Here is a 20,352-nt window from a genome sequence, read left to right as displayed (position 1 = left end):
GTTAACATTTAGAAGGTTGTTATATATGATTCTCTCAATACATATATACATGTACATGTCAATTCAGCAAACAACTCAAGAATAAACTGTTAAGATGGTCTTTTATTTGATTCTCTCAATACATATATACATCATGTCAATTCAGCAAACAACTCAAGAATAAACTGTTAAGATGGTCTTTTATTTGATTCTCTCAATACATATATACATGTACATGTCAATTCAGCAAACAACTCAAGAATAAACAGTTAAGATGGTCTTTTATTTGATTCTCTCAATACATATATACATCATGTCAATTCAGCAAACAACTCAAGAATAAACAGTTAAGATGGTCTTTTATTTGATTCTCTCAATACATATATACATGTACATGTCAATTCAGCAAACAACTCAAGAATAAACAGTTAAGTTGGTCTTTTATTTGATTCTCTCAATACATATATACATCATGTCAATTCAGCAAACAACTCAAGAATAAACTGTTAAGATGGTCTTTTATTTGATTCTCTCAATACATATATACATCATGTCAATTCAGCAAACAACTCAAGAATAAACTGTTAAGATGGTCTTTTATTTGATTCTCTCAAAACATATATACATGTACATGTCAATTCAGCAAACAACTCAAGAATAAACTGTTAAGATGGTCTTTTATTTGATTCTCTCAATACATATATACATGTACATGTCAATTCAGCAAACAACTCAAGAATAAACTGTTAAGATGGTCTTTTATTTGATTCTCTCAATACATATATACATCATGTCAATTCAGCAAACAACTCAAGAATAAACAGTTAAGATGGTCTTTTATTTGATTCTCTCAATACATATATACATCATGTCAATTCAGCAAACAACTCAAGAATAAACTGTTAAGATGGTCTTTTATTTGATTCTCTCAATACATATATACATGTACATGTCAATTCAGCAAACAACTCAAGAATAAACTGTTAAGATGGTCTTTTATTTGATTCTCTCAATACATATATACATCATGTCAATTCAGCAAACAACTCAAGAATAAACTGTTAAGATGGTCTTTTATTTGATTCTCTCAATACATATATACATGTACATGTCAATTCAGCAAACAACTCAAGAATAAACTGTTAAGATGGTCTTTTATTTGATTCTCTCAATATATATATACATCATGTCAATTCAGCAAACAACTCAAGAATAAACAGTTAAGATGGTCTTTTATTTGATTCTCTCAATACATATATACATGTACATGTCAATTCAGCAAACAACTCAAGAATAAACTGTTAAGATGGTCTTTTATTTGATTCTCTCAATACATATATACATCATGTCAATTCAGCAAACAACTCAAGAATAAACTGTTAAGATGGTCTTTTATTTGATTCTCTCAATACATATATACATGTACATGTCAATTCAGCAAACAACTCAAGAATAAACTGTTAAGATGGTCTTTTATTTGATTCTCTCAATACATATATACATGTACATGTCAATTCAGCAAACAACTCAAGAATAAACTGTTAAGATGGTCTTTTATTTGATTCTCTCAATACATATATACATCATGTCAATTCAGCAAACAACTCAAGAATAAACTGTTAAGATGGTCTTTTATTTGATTCTCTCAATACATATATACATGTACATGTCAATTCAGCAAACAACTCAAGAATAAACTGTTAAGATGGTCTTTTATTTGATTCTCTCAATACATATATACATCATGTCAATTCAGCAAACAACTCAAGAATAAACTGTTAAGATGGTCTTTTATTTGATTCTCTCAATACATATATACATCATGTCAATTCAGCAAACAACTCAAGAATAAACAGTTAAGATGGTCTTTTATTTGATTCTCTCAATACATATATACATCATGTCAATTCAGCAAACAACTCAAGAATAAACTGTTAAGATGGTCTTTTATTTGATTCTCTCAATACATATATACATCATGTCAATTCAGCAAACAACTCAAGAATAAACTGTTAAGATGGTCTTTTATATGATTCTCTCAATACATATATACATCATGTCAATTCAGCAAACAACTCAAGAATAAACTGTTAAGATGGTCTTTTATATGATTCTCTCAATACATATATACATCATGTCAATTCAGCAAACAACTCAAGAATAAACTGTTAAGATGGTCTTTTATTTGATTCTCTCAATACATATATACATCATGTCAATTCAGCAAACAACTCAAGAATAAACTGTTAAGATGGTCTTTTATTTGATTCTCTCAATACATATATACATCATGTCAATTCAGCAAACAACTCAAGAATAAACTGTTAAGATGGTCTTTTAACATGTAATTGATATGATAACTTGTTTGTATTTTCACAGTTGGGAAAAATTTATAATGTTTGGTTTCTTTTCACATTTACCTTATTGACATGACTTATTAAACAGGAAGTCATATTTAAGTGTCAGTTTCTGAAGTATCGGGCAAAATAGGACAAAAATTGAAACATGCGTGTCACAACCTCACAGGTCTGACGATATAATTTTACTCAAGAATAATTTCTTAATTTGAAAAGACCACTATTTGAACTATGCACCACTGGATTTGTTCAGAATTTTTTCAATAGAATGTTAGAAAAATGAGATTTTGGACAGAGTAACTGCCCTTGAAATGTTCATTTTAAGTGCATTTCAGTGAAATTATAACTCCATTTACCAAAAAGGATATGAAAAAATCTTATATTTTTTTCTTGATTCTGATGGTGCAAATAGTCAAAATTACTTCTTAAAATAGTTGGTTTTTTTTACCATGTTTCACCCTCTGCCTGATTCTTACAGAGGCACTTAATTCTTTTCTATCCTACAAAGTTATAATTTCCAGGGTAGAATTCAATTATGAAGTTACAACTTTCATGATTTTATCTAACAACTCATACAACACCAAAACTTGATAATGTGGTAGAATAATGTTTTAATAGTAAACAAAAATCTTTATTTTCACTTCATAATTTTCTACTTTTTACCCAATTATTATACAACGATTTTTGTCTCACTACCAGATTTTGATGAGTGCCCAACTCCTGATACAGATGCATCTATTGATAGATGCAAAAACAACCAGAGCGTTTGTGGTTTAAGTTGTGCTAGTGGAAACAGCCTGTCTATAGACCATAGGAATACATACACTTGTGGACGTCTTGGTGTGTTTAACTATCAACATCCATGGAAACAGTTTGTTCTTCCCACATGCGGAGGTCAGTTTTGTGATTGTGTTATATTAACAACATAAAAATTATAGAGAAGTTTAGAATCTTTATATAGTATATCAGTTGATAAGTAACTAAACTGTTGAGCCTTCAGAAAGTTATTGTGTTGTCTAGATAAGTTGGGTTTTGTTTGCATATGCTGACTTCATCATTTTGTGAAAATAAAAAAAAATGGAATACACGTACTGCTATTTATAGTAAAATTTTCAGTCCTCAGAAGTCAATTATTATTCCATGCAAAAAACATTGTGCATGTACATGCACTATATATGTTCAAAATGTCCACATTGTGAAACTAACATGATGGTTGATCATGTATCATGGTTCTCAAGTGCAGCAGCATTGTATGGTATCTTTTTATTCAATGTTAGCTGTTGTAAGTGCTTCTTGAGGAATAGTTTATAAACAGGAATATGCATTGCCCATTGATTCATGGATTTCTGCTTTTACAAATTCAGGTTTTGCCATTTGATTCTTTATTTTACTGTATATCTGCCTCCCTGCTGTTCATCATACCATATTCCTGTATAAATAAGCAAAGATTATTCAAAATTAACCCCCAAAATAAATCTTCATTAAGTTAGGCTGCATAATTTTATTTCCTGTAAATTGGTGAACACTTAAGATGAATAAAGAAAAAAACACAAACAATGAAAGCACATCTCTGTTGTGATTAGATGTTTGACAAACCATATATGATTATGACCAGAATGAAAGTTGTCATTTCATTCAAAAATGAAGAAAATGCTTATTTCTGGCATGGGAATGGCGGAAACCAGGAAAATGTTTTTTTTATTTTTCTAATTCATTCTTGCTTATGGTCATCAACCCCTCCAATGTTATCCTCAAGCCTAACTTTGATTGAATGCCACATATGTTCTTAGCCTTGTAAACATGTACCCCATGACCAATATCAATATGCCTACACCAAAAGAAAACAAATTTACAGCTTGGGCATGAATTTGTACTTTAAAATCATTAAGGTTAAAGTTCAAGGTCAAAGATCATCAATTATAGTTTGCAACACATCATCTAGATCTTGAGCTGATATACCTTCATGCCAAATATCAAAAGGTTACACCAAAAGATAGCAAAGTAACAGCCCTGACATGATTTGTTAAATATAGTGGCAGGGCCCTGATGGCAGAAAGTAGTGGAGTCTTACATGTATACCACATATGTTAAGTTATGTTGAAGCTTATACTCTCGCAATTTTGCGATTTTTGTAAGATGTTAGACTTCTTATAAATGTGATGTTCAAGTAGCAATACAGGGATATTTGTTCTCAAGTTACGATGCAACATATGAGAAAAAATCTATTTAAGTTCCATACCACTAATTCAACGAATGAGCTTTTAGAGCATACACAAAAATAGTCATACACAAATATGAGGGGAATTCCCATTCTATTTTTTTAAGCTCATTGTCTTTTAGGACTCATACTGCAAGGTAGTAAAGCCTACATGATATTTTCAGAGTTATTGATCTAAGCATGCAGTTTTTAGGTGATATACATTGTATAGTTTTCCTCAGTTTAAACTTAAGGTGGAGCTCCATAGCAAATTGAACTTGGTGAAATTATCATTGGAGCCTAACTTATTGGAGGTGACATTTGTGGTCTGTAGTTTTACAGTCCCTGAACCACTCTGTGCAACTATTTGACAGATCGATGACCAATGGTTGAATGATCACTGACAGATCTGAAACCGATTACCAATCTGATCATGATTTTGTTATTTAAAGCTTTTATGCTGAAATCATAAGAACTCTTATTGACCCCTTCATGTTTTGCAAATGTACATGTAAATTCATATTGGATATCGATTCCCGTCCAAAGTTTCATTTTTATGTTAAAATTAATTTAAATAGAGAATTAACTTGTGAATAGTCACCTTTATTTTCTTGTTCAGAAATGAGCAGTAGCAAATTGAACAGAAACAATACATGTATATATATATATTTCAAATACAAGACTGTATGTACACTGATTGGTTTCCATTTACCTGTATGAACTGACGGTCAGGAATTTTACTTTTGGTTAGTCTGGTAAGTCATATGATAACCAATAATGGAATACCATTTTGTGGTTCAAGTAGAACGAGCCCCTTAATTGAAAGCACCAAAGGTGTCAAATACATATTTTGCATTATAGATGGCTTTCCTCTTTTAAATAAAATTAAGTAGTTCACCTATGATTGAATCAGAATAATAATGACACTTCTTCCTTTCTGTTTTCAGGTAAAACCACTCAAAACATAGCACTGACTGTAACAATGAAGTATACATTTATAATTAATTGTATGACTATTCTGAAGGATGAGCTTAATAATGAACTTGTAGTAGCATTGGAAAATGTCAAAAATTCATGGAGTGATATATCATGCATGAGTGGAACCTGTGAAGTCACCACAAGCTGTATAAATGAGGGATCCTCACCTGAAGTCAATGCAGAACTGACAATCTCAGGACTAAGGTACTTAAAATGTGGTTCCTGTAGAAAATATCATCTAATCCATTTTAAATACTCCCTTGTTGTAGTAGAAAATAGTTAATTCTATCGTTATTTATTATACACTTATGGTGAGATGGGGAAGCCTGAAGAAAATTTGTATTGTGTTGGTCAATTAGTTTGCTTAAATGTAAAATGTATCTTAAATGTGTTTTATTGCCAAATCATATTTTTCCTGAAATAAAAGTATCTGCAGGTAAGTTTCTTTTGTAATTCCAATTTATTTATTTTTGGGGTTGTGAGGTGAGTTGAGCCAAGTAAGAATAAGGGACCAGACACAATTATTTTTGTCTGATTTCTTGACGATAGCTTGTTTATTTCTGGTCTGATTTTTATTTTTTTTGTTTTGTATTAGATCTTTGCCTGCATTTCACAAATCTTTTACAGTTTTTCAAATAATAAGGGGCCAAAGGGACCACACCTTTATATGTTTGGTTAGATTTTGAAATTTGTTTTTATTAGGTTCCTCCTGAAAATCTCCTCCTGCATTTTTCTTTCATATTTCAAATATCACTTATGGTTTTCAAGTTATAAGGGACCAAAGGGGACCACACCCCAAAAATAGACTTTTCATTTTTGGTGTGATTTTGAAATGTTTTTTTTTATTGTATTCCATATGAAAACCCCAGCCTAAATACAAGACCTTTAAGACGTATGCTTACCAAATTTATCGTATTATTTATATACTGTTTTTGAGATAATGAGGTAATAAAACAAAGTGATCCATGAATGCACGCTGAAGCAGACCTTTATACTTAAATTGGATTTCAAAATACTATTCAATATTGTGTGTCCATCTACAATGAACTGTAAGTCCCTATGTTCAGTGACAGAAACTAAAATTGTGTCGTCACTTGCCTCAAGTTCAACTGGCTGTGGTCATATCATGCTGTGCAGTACAAAGCTTTTTTATTTGCAATGCTTAATTAGTAAATTTTAAAATAGGGATAATCTGTGTTTTACTTTTTATTATTTCTTTGACAGACCAACCACTACAAAAGAAGGAAAAACTTATACAATGAGAGAAGCTATGTTGATTATTATACTTCAAGAGTACTTACTTTCAACTGACGTAAGTACTGTATTGAAAAGTTAATAGAGAAGTTTTTCATGTCAATCACATGATGTTACATCAGACACTAACCTCCATAATCAACATGCTGGATTGTAATGACCGAACTTTATATTTACTAAGTATTTAGAAATATCTTGATATATTATCCATTTTCAGCATCATGCATAGTTTAAGGTAATAAAAACCACTTGAGTAATTTTAATTTTACTTGCAGTGGAGGATCATGAAATTCTTAAAAGGGGCTGACTAGTGCATGAGTGATTTTCAGTATCAAATTAATCAAGATTTTTAGCAGGAGAAGGCCTGGATCTCCTCTTGGGTCAGTCTAAGACTTGGCAGGAATGGTGTATAAAATAGCCTGTACAAAATGTTCCACTTTAAGATTTGCTAGATCAATCAAAATGGCTACCAGAGACTATCCAAGGTTCTGATTAGCTTGTTTTCAAGGTCAGCTCTTCTGAAACCAGAGGTCCCAATCTTGGAGGAATTTGACCTCATTGTTCTCTACAAATGATGAGTTGATATGAATCACATTTGGTTCATATATATACTGACTGTAAACCTTACTGTATAGAAGATTTTTCAGTCTGAATATTTGATTGAAGGAATCTTGTTTTGCAAATAAAAAAATAATCTCAAACATTTTCCTGTCTAGTTTACGATATATTTCTTCATGAATCCATTTGAAACATTTAATAAAAAATCTACAGTCTTAGTTTACATAGGGCAAAATCACTAGGGTATTAGAATTCCTTATTGTGAGTTATACTTGAAAAAAAAATTGCCAAATACTGTTGGGTACTTAAGTAAGGAAATCGTTATTAATAGACCATTCTGGTAAACAAAAATTTGAAGGGAGGAAAACAGTGGAGTTGTGCAAGGATGAAAATAAAATAATTATTACTTGACAAACATTTGGTTAGTTTTGTTAAAAAGATTTACAAGAATGTTATAACATGAATGTGATTCATGAATGATATATAATGTCTGTAAGGTTGCCTTGTGTTAAAAAAATCACCTAGGAGAAGTTTGCACACAGTAGATTTGGCAAACTTGGTGGGAATATTGAAAGGAATGGCTTCTATACCAAGTAAATTTTGTTCCTGCTTTGTCAAACAATTTGACCTGGCTCCAGATTTCTTTTTTATACCCTGTCACACAAAGTGGCAAGGTTACAATTATGGGATAAACCCACAAAAGTTGTCTGTCCATTTCCTGACAATTTCCAGATGATAACATTGGAAGATAATCAATGATCTTTTTTAAACTAAGTGTGGTTATTAAGTTTCATAAAATACAGATCAAGATGAAGTTTCGGTTTAATTGATTGTATTACTATAAAGTCGTGGCCATTTTAAGTTGTTTTTACACCCAAAGAGTTTTAGATGAGTTGAAGTTATATTTTTTAGAGACTAGTTAATCCTACATGAATGAGAAATTATGTTAAAGCTTGTGTATTTTCATTTGATATTCTTGTTATATCCCATCTTACAAGTTGGTAGTATATTGAAATCAACTTTTCCCTTCATCCAAATTTTGTTGTAATTTTCTCGGCTCCCAATTTATGGTATGATTTCAAAGGTGATGGGGAATTAGGCCCAAATATTGCCTAAAAATATCAACTTTATTTTCAGTTGTATTTTAGGCTAATGAGATCCTTTATTGCCTCTTCTCTTTGGTATGTGGCTTTCTGTAGATAGCGCATAAGTTATAAGTAATTGTGATTGCTGTCCAATATCTTATTTCTGTACAAGTGAGGGTATTTTCCTTATCACGACAATACTGCAACTTCATGCTCACATTGAAGGATCCACTCTATGCTTCACGCAATCCTTATTTTGAGATTCCTTTTTTTTAAATTTCCATTTTGATTTGCACTTTTTCAGTTTCTCAAACTGTTAAGTTAGCTTATCTGACTAATGATTTTCCAGGACATTAAAGGTGTTGGACAAGCCGATTTACTTGACAACACTGTCATGGTGACTGTTAGTCCTTCTTGTCCATCTGGATATGTTGTTCTTGGAGATACATGTGGTAAGTTTGTAATCATAGAAATAATTCAAAGTGAAATATGATAAGAAAATGAGACTTTGAAGTTTTACTTGTGGCAAGTTCTTGTAAATTCTTTAGTAATAACACCATGATGAAACCCTTTGAAAAAATTAGATAAATATTCAATGAACAATTTATTGTAAACTGGTATATTTGTAGGATTTAGCACACATGTTAATTAAGGTTCTTACAAAGCTTTGAAAATCCCTTCCCCTGTTATGCCATTTAGATTTAATCTTGGGATTTGTGTTTGAAAATTCTATTTTAAATATTGCGTAGGTTATTTCTGATTCAAGTACATCTGTACTACTATGAGAATATACTGCTATTTCTTAATTGTTTGTAGTTCAGTGTGGCAAAGGAACATACAGAAATGACACCACAATGACATGTGAGTTTTGTCCTGTTGGAACTTACCAAGTCTTGTCAGGTCAGACAACATGTCAACCGTGCATAGAAGGAAAGACAACTCTGACCTACGGATCATATTTGTCAGCTGATTGTGTTGGTAAGTTCTGATTGATCAAAAAGATAATTGTCTTTTCTTATATATTTTAGAAAAATTATGCCACATGGAAGATAATTGTTAAGTAATTATTCAAAGGAAAAGTAAAGGGAACATTAAGAAGTTTTTCTTCTATGAATATAAACTATGTAAACTAAAAATATTGTGAATAAGTGGACTTTTTTTCTAATTACATTTAAAAAAAATCTTTTTTTGTTTTTTGTTTTTGTTTTTTGTAGTTCTTTATTAGACCAAGTATATAACGTTTAACTCAGGCTGGTTGTTTGATAAGTTGTAATTACTTTAAAATCAATTAAAAACATTATTTGCTGGTTTTTATTTCAAAATTGTCATCAAATTATGTTCAAAATTTTATTCCTGCAAGTAGTCACTATAAAAAACAATAGTTCAGTGCTAGGAATGAAATCTACATGATTGTGTCTATTTTCATGATTGACCATGTGAATCTTATTTTTCTTAAACAACTATTTTGAGGTTGATAATTTGCATCAATGTGATTAGAAATTAAAAGCTGGAACTCTGGATTTTTTTGCAATGCTTAAATCAAGAGTTTATTTATGTATCCTTTGCTGGACCATGAGTTTTTACCTGTGTCTGTCGTACCACAATAAACAATTTTGGACTTTTTCTACAAGTTTGTATATGTTGAAATGAATTTAGGTTTGTGTGAGTGTATTATGTGTAAAAAATAATTAATTGTGAATGATACTTATGCAAGTAATTATATACAATGTTGTAATTAAATTGAAGACGCCATGCAACTCAGTATGGCTTATTACACTTTGCACAACTCTGAAGCAACATGTTGTCTGGATAGCCCTCTATTTCTTGATTAATTTTCTTCAAACTTTGATGAATGGTTTGTAACTATTTCATCTTGGGATTTCACAGAAATTGATTAGGGAGACCATTTATCAGAGTTCAGCTGTATGTCTGTTGTAAGTTGTCAATTATTTCCATTGCAGATGATTGCCAACCTGGTAAATTCTATGATACAAACACTAAAAGGTGTACTGATTGTCCCAAAGACAATTACCAGGACATGAGTGGACAAGAGTTCTGTCACCGCTGCCCACTTGGATTTAAAACTAGTGGCAAGGGAAGCAACTCCTCCACAATTTGTTATGGTTAGAATAATACCTTGATAGTTTTTGGTGCAATGTAGTATGTTCTGTCCTGTTCTTAGGGCATGTTTCTGCTGTCCGTACATGTGTATGCCTCCTTTATTTTTTGTCACATAATATTCTGCAGCTCTTTATGGAAATGCTTTGAAGATTTGTTCCTTCATCAAAGCCTTATTTATTATTTGAATTGCCAAACTGCAGACCAAGTCGTAGTACCAAGTTAGTCAATGAAATATAAAAAATAACCTATCTTCCCATGAAAAGATATACCAATCAAAAGGTTTATAATGAATCAAATTAAGTTATTACTTGATAAATCTGACTCCAAACTTCAAAAGGAAGGTTGGTATTGATTTTGGGGTTGTGGTTTTGGAGTTGGGGTAAAAAACAAGAATGTCTTACAATTTAACCATATAACTAAAGATAAGCATATAAATATTTAGGTAATCGTTTAATTTGATGTACACCACAATTCACAAGTGACAGACAGGGATTGATTATAGGAAATAATGAGCTGAAAATTTTACACACATTTTTTCTGATTTCAAAACAAAAGTGTTTGTAAAAGGGTACGTATCTTTATGAAATTTTAAATGTAGGTTTGATACAACTAAATAAATATTTTCATTGATTAATTTGGTAATAATCCTTACTAGTTAGGGATAGAGTCAAAAAGAGAAAAGATGTAAACATTTTACATTAAATGAACTAATTATATTTATTATTTGTAGGGATCCCTAAAAAATTGTATCAAAAGGATCCATTTGTCATGCTTGGATTGATTTCAAGAGTTATCCATAAAAGAACAAGGGACTAAAAAGGGTCAACAGCAAACATTATCCTGATTTTCAGGCAATAATTATTACCGTTGAATACAAAGTCTGTCTTTCAACATATCTTTTAAGTACAACTCCACCTAAAAAAGTGGTTACTTGACAGGATTTTGTGAAACTTTTTGGGAAGATTAGCATTTATATGTAGATGTGCACGACGGAAGATTATTGTTGACTGATACCTGCAAATAGAGATTATTCAGTTTCAGGCTTAACATGGTAATCCTCCCCTTTCCCCCCTAAATGCAACTTCTTCTGAACTGATCTAGGGATTTCTATGCAACTTTTTAAGGAAGGTTAGGCATCAAATGTTGATTACCATGAAGGGATTGTCTAATATCGCAGAATGAGATTTTCTTACTTAAAATCTTGAAAGTTTAACTCCTCTTACACTGCTCAACAGATTTAGATAAAATTTAAAAGAAGATAAGCCATTATATGTAGGAGTGCATGGAGGATGTTAATTGATATCAGGTCACTGCAAGAAGTGATTTCAAGTTAATGGCTTTTATATGATTTAAGTCGACTTGATTAAGTATCAGGGCAGTATTCACTTTTTGAACTTCCTCTCACTCACTAGGTTTCATATCACAAAAGGAAAGTTCTGGTGGTTTTAAAAGGTTATGGACCCTATCTGTAAGGAATAACAGCAAAAAAAATGTATAAAAATAACATCTTCCTTATGTCTAACTGTAAGTTTTGAATTTCTATTACCACTTTCAATCTCGTCAGAATCTTGTCAAACATTTAATCACAATCCAAATTAACAGCTGACATATCAAGTTTAAATGTAGTATCCATACTACAACCAACTTAACAGGGTGGGACCTCTGTATCCCACAAAGAGATTAATGAACAGATTTGCTGCATAAATCTTGGCAGTTCATCAATTTAGAATTTGGTACACAGCTTCAATTTGGTGGATTGTACTTTGTGTAAACTTTTCAGCTAAGTTTTTGTTGCTTTTTAAAATAGATTCATTATTTTATCACTTTAAAATTGGGTGCTGTTCTTTGGAATACTTTGAAATTAAATATGCAGCTTCTGCTAGTGTGTAAGTTTTTTCAACTCAATTTCCCATCAAGTTTCTGTTTGCTTAAAGTTTTTGTAGCTTTAGCATAGTTTTAATTCACTTGACATCCACAAAAAATGAATTATTTTACTATTTGTGTCATGTAAGAACAACAATAATATGACTTTGTTGTGATACCATTTATTATTCTCTTAGTTTTATAGTACCAAAATTTTGGGAAAAATTAGAAATACCTATTAAAGCATCAAACTTAAGGAAATCTGTGGACATAGAGTTGGTAATATTTAAAAATAAATCTCTTATCTCTGGTAGGCTGATCAGTTTATTAGTCAGAAATTACATTGTGTTACATTTGCCAATATTCAGCTGACTGTGAGGCTGGTAAAGAATTACAGCCAGATGGCAAGTGTAAAAGCTGTTCACGTGGGTATTATAGAACTCAGAATGATGATAAGTGTGTCTCCTGTGGTGACATATACACCACGGAGGGAGAAGGAACAAAATCTTTAGACGACTGTAACATTAGTAAGTTTGTATACTATATAGTGTATTATGTTTTGTATAAATTTTATTTTACTGTGAAGAAAATTACATTCAAGTTTTCTTTTTTCAGTTTTGTAATCATGATGTAAAATATTTTTAGAAATTTTATACCTCTTTTGGTAAATTTTTGGTCAAGAAAAATATTGCTACATCAAGAATGCAACATTGTCCATGTAAAATTAAGACACTGTCCATATTCAAGTATTTCATGGTCAAGAAAAACCCACTGAACAAACAATGCTTTTTTTCAATCTACATATGCTATATTTTTATGTAACAGTTTTTCTTTCCATATTCAGATCTGTACTTTTGAGAAAATCATACATTTATCTCCCTGTAAAATCAACCAAACGAACAAAATCAAGAACCATAACTCTTGCAAAGTGCTAATTTCATATACAATCTATATGAATTTTATCTCAGAAGTGCAACACCCAAATGAAAAACTATGACTGGTTATGTTGTCTGTAACTGATTCTGAATCAGGAACAAAAGTGAGTTCGATGGGTTTTTGACATGCATGAATCACCTCCTTGTCCCATTTTTATAAAGACTGCTACTTTAAAACTAAAGTATGGGATACAAAAATGTTGATCAATATTTTTAAACTTTGACTTGTATGTGTAAAATCATCATATTATTTCTGGACTGGAAGCAAGCTTTTTAAAATGTCTGTCATCTTTTGCCAGGGTTTAGTTTAAAACTGTTAATAAGTAATATATTGTACATTGGAACATTTACAATGACACTTTGTACTTGATTTGACAGGAATTTGTACTGCTGGAAACTTCCGTAATGGTTCTAATGTATGTGTGCCTTGTCCTGTTGGAGAATATCAATCAGAAGATCTAAAGGATGACTGTGATAAATGTTCCGACTCTTACACAACAGATGGTGAAGGGAAAACTCATAAAGATAATTGCACCTGTAAGTTCAGTAGTCCTTCCAAGATAAGACCCCAGCATCATATGAACTTCTCCTCCATGCAACCACCTTTTGCTTGTTTTTTATATGCTATTTTTCCACCAACCACCATGTTTTATTTGAGGAAATGCTATATCCTTCACAACACATCTGAAATATGCTAGTTGGTACATTCCTGAATTATTTTCATTCCAAAAAAAAAAATTGTCTTGCAGAAGTTTATATTCAATGCTTGCTGGTGGAAATTTAAACACGATATAATTTTCACATTTTATATTTTATGCTAATAAAGAAATTTTAGTGCTCTGCTCAGAGAGTCAGACTCAGTGGATGTAAATGGAGTATTTTTAAATGTTGAAATTGACTTATCCTGTTCAAAATCCTACTTCAATCCCCCCCCAAATAATGATGAGCAGGAGGCAACATTATGGAAAAAAAAACAATAATATAAGCCTGTATATAACTGGCGAACAGAACAGGCATATATTGACGTTCATAAAAAAAATTAAGAAATAAAATAAACTATATTGAAAATGAGGGTTATTTAACTGTAATATACTTTTAATGAAGTAATTATTGGCACAAGTATAATGCAGTTGTATGGAGATAATCCAACTTAAGGGTTTTACATGTTCAATCCTTGTATACAACTCCTAAACTGCTGAAGGGGTATTGATGAAATTTTATAGAAAGGTTAGGCATTTGTTGTTGTTGGAGGACTCAACTCTACTTCAGCATTATACATATTACAACCTAACAAGTGTAACTTCTAAACTACTCAAGGGATTTTGAAGAAAGATAGGAAGGTTGGGAATGATATATAGATGTGTATGCAGGAATTTAATTGTTGTCAGGGAACACCTATAGGTTATAATCAAAACTCCAAGGTGTTTACATTTATCATGTAGTTTGTTTTGTTCAGTATAACTAATAATAAATAATTTCCCCAATCTTGGAATAATGTTTGAAGTGAATGCCTTGGGCAATCCATTTTTAAGACTCTTCACCTCTGACACTAATTGACCAATTAGAACCAAACTTGGTATGATTGTTCCTTGGGGTATCCTGCATAGAACTGATGAAAGGATTTTTGATTTGTCGAAAACCATGGCCGCCATTGCATATATCTAAAAAATTGTTAGGTTTAGTCAATTTTTGTCATAGGTTACAGTTTTCAGGGAGATCAGATCTATTTGTGGTCAAATTTTGGTGTTAAGCTGTTTAGTCATGTCGGAGTAATTTTCCTTTTTCGACATTTTTTTGCTATATTTAATGTCATTTCTTTAAAAAATCTTCCCCTCTGACACTACTTGACCAACTAAAACCAAACTTGGTATGGAGGTCCTTTGGGCCATCCTGCATTGAACTGATGGGGATTTTTGATTCATCGAAAAACATGGTTGACATTACTATAAATAGAACATAGGGGTCAGACAGTAGTTTTTTGCATATATATATATTTCCAAAACCGTTAGGTTAGTCAAATCCTTTTTATTGCTGAAATGATCATATTATAAGGCCTGCAAAAGTTTTCAAGGATCAAAGTTGTCAGACAGCTCCTTGTAAGAGTTATTGCCCTTGAAAAATAAAAAATGATTTTTTTCTTTACAGTTTTCAGCCAATATCTTTAAAACTATGTTAGATAGAATGAAACTTTCAATTGCTTGAGCGATCTTTATGATACCACTTATGAAAGCTTGCAGGGATCAAATTTGTTGGACAACTACTTGTTAGAGTTATTGCCCTTAAAAGGCAAAGAAATTATGTTTTTAGCAGTTTTCAGCCAACATCTCGAAAACTATAATAGATATAATGTACTTTCAATTTATGATATGATCCTTATAAGTCAACGAAAGTATTCCTTAGTCTAAATTGACAAACCTCTCCTTGTTATTGCCTTTGAAAGACAAAAATAACCAGGTTAGAGATTCAGGCTTCTGGGAGCCACTTGTTATTGTTATTTCTTTTAAAAAATCTTCTCATCTGACATTACTTGACCTATTGGAACCAAACTTGGTATGAATTATCCTTGGGGTATCCTGCATAGAACTGATGGGGATTTTAATTTGTCATAGAACATGGCCATGGTTACTACAAATAGAACACAGTGATCAGGCAGTAGTTTTTCACATATATCACTCAAAACAAAGCTGGCATTGCTACTATTAGAACATTAAAAGTAATATTTTAAAATTTAGTTACTGTAAGTGCAGTTTTATTTCTGAAGAAAACACCGACAGTAGGAGTGAGAACAGAAGTGATCATAATTCTAATTGCCCAATGTACTTAAAATCATTATATTAAAAAATTAAAAATCCTAATGTGGTGTTCCGGTAAATATAATTATCCTAATAATTTTTTTTTCAGTTTATTGTCCAGCTGGGGAGGAAGTTGACCCAGCAAAGCAAAAATCTTGTCGCCCATGTCCCCAGGGAAGTTATCGTAGTACTGAGCCTGACCAGATTTTGATGCCATGTATTAACTGTTCTGATGGAAACACTACAGAATCTGCCGGAAGTGAATCAAGTGACCAGTGTACAATCAGTAGGTTTCTTTAATCATTGGATTGCGTTAAATAGGGTCATGTAAAACATTATTTTCATTCTTTGGGCACTCCATCTTTTGGGTTGGAGTTAATCTATTTTGTTGAGACTTATAATATAATAAGTGTCAGTCTCTATAAGAATCAGGCAGTGGATGAAACATGGTATGACAAAGCCCATTATTTTGATAATGTAATTTGACTAATGCACCATCAGAATCAAGGAAACAAAGACAATATTTTCCATATCATGTTGGTGCATGGAGTTCATTGAAATGCAATGAAAATGAACATTTCCCACACATGCATACCCACCCTCCTGATATAACTGACCAAGCCTCATTTTCAATTACAAATATTGCATATAATGGGTCATGGCTTATTGACTTATTAAAGGGGGGGGACTTTATTGTTACAACAAATAGCCCATACAAACAGTTGATATTGATGAATATTCATACATACAACCACTTTTATAACACTTTTCAACAAAATATGAAAATAGTGGCTAATGTCCTTTAAAAATGTTATTGCCGGAAATGATATTAAAACTTCATTAATTTGGAATGACCTTTGTCATATTTTACCTTTAAGGAGACTGTGATCCTGGATATTATATTGATGGAAATGACTGTATAGCTTGTGGTTTTGCCCAGTATCAGCCAAATAGACATGCTGTGTCCTGTAGGGACTGTGCTCCAAATCAAAACACCACTACTATTGCCTCAACACAACAATCTGCTTGTCAGAGTAAGTAAAGGATATCACATTCTCACATTATCATATTTTTAGATGGAAAACACATTAAGTAACAGTCTTTGTAAGAATCATGCAAAATCTGAAAAATGTGATACACCCCAAAAAAGCTACATATTTTTATTTTTGTAATTAAGTTGTTTTATGGGTCGCAGGAATGACAGGAACTGGGATGTATTTAAAAAGCTGGAGATATGGCTGTTTGCATTTCAATCACCTGAAGATTTTTTCCCCAAGAGTCTGTTTTCTACTGAATACAGGCAATGGAGACAGGATTAGATTCAGTTAGAATATCCTATTCACATTGATTGACTATATTTTCTGATGTTGTGGGTGATTTATGCTACTGGAAAATGTCACAGTGACATATTTGTGAACATGATAAAGTTAGACAAAGTATTTAATTTCATCCTCTCATAATGTCTTTATAGTTTACTGCAAAGCTGGAGAATATGGTACAGATACTTGTCAACCTTGTGAAATCAACTCCATCAAACCATCAGAAGGAATGGCTGAGTGTGAGGAGTGTACAGGAAATACAACTTCCAATGATGCTAGGACTGCCTGCTCAGAATGTAAGTTTTTGATTTGGATCCAAGGCCCAACCATATTTTCAAAAAAATGTGTAAGTGTTATTAATGTTGGAGTGAGCACTCTTCAATTTTTCAATTTCTATTGATTTGTGTGTCTCCATGTAAGTTAATGTATAGGTTTTAGTAAGTTAACATTTTGTACCTCTTAATGTTAATGTCTGCAATTAATCCAGTGGTAAAAAATAAAATATAGCTTTTATCTGTAAAAAATTCTGTCAAAAAAATGACTTCAGGCTGTTCAGCAGCCCTAAAATTTAAAAAAATCCTTTTTTTTTACAGTTTGGCTAAAATTCCTTAAGAAACTTGAAATTCAAAGGGAATTTATAAAAAAAAATCTTATTTTTTATGTGAATTCCTAAAGTTTCATTTTATTTCACTGTTGTCTAAGGAGTTTCAATGACTGCTTGTTTTGTAAATATGAGAGTTCATCTTAATTGTCTGTAAATATTTTTTTCATCCCAGATAATCAGGTGTCTTACAAAAGACATGTAAGAAAGATTGAAAATATTTCTTATTGTTAGTTTCTTTTATGTCTTAAAATTCCTAATTTTGGCCCTACATTAGCCCTGATTTTTTGCCTTTAGGTGCTGGACTACCTGTGACTTTGATTGTTAGGACACAACTCCTCCTCTCACTTCCTCTAAGTTTGCTATGGGTAGTAAGTGGAGACAACTCCTCCTCTCACTTCCTCTAAGTTTGCTTTGGGTAATAAGTGGAGACAACTCCTCCTCTTACTTCCTCTAAGTTTGCTATGGGTAATAAGTGGAGACAACTCCTCCCCTCACTTCCTCTAAGTTTGCTATGGGTAATAAGTGGAAACAACTCCTCATCTCACTTTCTCTAAGTTTGCTATGGGTAATAAGTGGAGACAACTCCTCCTCTCACTTCCTCTAAGTTTGCTATGGGTAATAAGTGGAGACAACTCCTCTTCCGACTTCCTCTAAGTGTAGTGTGTTTTCATATTTTATGATCACATAGTATAAATACTTTTAATAGAGTAACTACTTTCTGCTGCGAATCATCGACAGGAGACATATCACATTGAGTTAATTTGTTTTATTTAGTATTCTGTGTCTATGGGCTGTACAACATGAATGGGGAGTGTGTACCATGTGACATTGGGGAATATAAGGATAAGAGAGGAAATGCAGAATCCTGTGAAAAGTGTGGTCAAGGCTATACAACAGCTGGTGTAGGCTCTGGCAGTAAAGATGATTGTTATCCTTGTAAGTGTTCATTAATACTGTGGAGGTACTACTATTTGTTGGTACAGTTGTATTAGTTTTCATGTATTGTAAACATTTTGCTTGTTACTATCTGGACCATTTCTTATATGAGTTCTTTTTTCTTCTTTTTTATAATTCCATTTTAAATGGATTTTCCCTGCTGTATGTGTATAACAGAAGTTGTATATAGCTAAGTTTTGCATTTTTAGAACAAAATTTATATATCTAATACCGGCATAATTTTCACATACAAAATTTCTGACGTTTCACACACCTAATTTGAAATTTCAGTTATTCATCTTTTTGTCTTCCATTGAAAAAATCATCACTTCCATTTTATCACAAAAAATTGATATCGGTACTGGCAGTGTTAGCATCAGTATACAATTTAGTTTTCTTAGAATAACTTGAGTATTAATTTATGGATCTCAATCGAGTTTTACTACGATGTGCCATACCTCAAAAGGACAGCTGGGATGGATTTTGGAGGTTATGAGTTGTAATTGAACTATTGAGGAATTAAGGGGTCAAAAAGGGACAAGAATCATGATTTTTGTGGTTTGGTGACAGTAACTTTGACTTTTTATGAGCAACTCGGCGGGTGTTTCTAGAAAAGCAGAGGACGCTTACCCTACCGGTGCACCTGGTCCATGCTCCCAGTTTTTAGTGGAGTCCGAGTTGCTCATTTACTTTTGTTACTTTGTATGTATGATTTTAGTTACTTTATGTTCTTTGTTGTGAATGTCTGTTTTCCATGTCTGGTCTTTGTCCCTGGATTACATTCTTTTGATTACCGCTATAACCTTGGTTTCCTTGATTACCCTTAGCATATGGATCTTAATCAATTCGTATCACATCTCTCTCCCATTAGGAGGGAGAGACTCCCACAAAATCAATAAAATAACTTAGAATCTCCCTCATACAAATGTTAGATTTGTGGGAGGTTTTTGGTTAAAATTACTTTATTTTCTGTGAAAAATACTAAACAATTGAATTTTTACACCAAAACTTTGGTTTTACATAAAAACGTTCCACATGAAACAGTGACATTAGGGGAGAATCTTCAACATGAACTGTTCCAGAGGTTAATAGGAAAGTCCACTGTCATATCACAAAAGGAAGGCTGGGATTGATTTTGGAGTTGAACATCTAAAGAAGTATGGGCTGAAAAGGGGGCCAGAAACAAGAACTTTCTTGGTTTCCAAACAATAATTTGAGTAAAAGAGTAAAAAGGATAAATAAGGGGTCAGAAATAAGCATTTCATTTTTTGTCAACTTAGTAAAAATTTCTTTTGTCTTATTGCAACTTATTAAGTTCTTTGAATATTTTCATTCTAGTTAGAAGCTTATAGTGTGTCAAACATTTATTCACAG

At 32.0% G+C, this 20,352-nt stretch overlaps 1 protein-coding gene across 2 annotated transcripts in view; it reads left to right on the top strand.

Moving 5' to 3' along the window:
- Window positions 1-20,352, top strand: part of LOC148619410 (uncharacterized) — a 187,050-nt gene that overhangs the window by 135,514 nt on the left and 31,184 nt on the right. The window contains exons 47-58 of one of the 2 annotated variants that reach the window (XM_088579276.1): window positions 3,036-3,230; window positions 5,481-5,715; window positions 6,736-6,823; window positions 8,758-8,860; window positions 9,225-9,386; window positions 10,370-10,531; window positions 12,761-12,919; window positions 13,706-13,864; window positions 16,229-16,405; window positions 16,998-17,153; window positions 17,591-17,734; window positions 18,817-18,978. In XM_088579276.1, the coding sequence (XP_088435402.1) occupies window positions 3,036-3,230; window positions 5,481-5,715; window positions 6,736-6,823; window positions 8,758-8,860; window positions 9,225-9,386; window positions 10,370-10,531; window positions 12,761-12,919; window positions 13,706-13,864; window positions 16,229-16,405; window positions 16,998-17,153; window positions 17,591-17,734; window positions 18,817-18,978 (1,902 nt within the window). The remainder of the gene's footprint in view (window positions 1-3,035; window positions 3,231-5,480; window positions 5,716-6,735; window positions 6,824-8,757; window positions 8,861-9,224; window positions 9,387-10,369; window positions 10,532-12,760; window positions 12,920-13,705; window positions 13,865-16,228; window positions 16,406-16,997; window positions 17,154-17,590; window positions 17,735-18,816; window positions 18,979-20,352) is intronic. The other variant, XM_088579277.1, reaches the window with a different exon arrangement.

This window comes from Perna viridis, chromosome 4 (genome assembly GCF_037379345.1).
Source record: "Perna viridis isolate PV_CMFRI_1.1 ecotype Kerala chromosome 4, ASM3737934v1, whole genome shotgun sequence".
Classification (NCBI taxonomy): Eukaryota; Metazoa; Mollusca; class Bivalvia; order Mytilida; family Mytilidae; genus Perna; species Perna viridis.
This window is presented reverse-complemented; position numbering and strand designations above follow the sequence as displayed.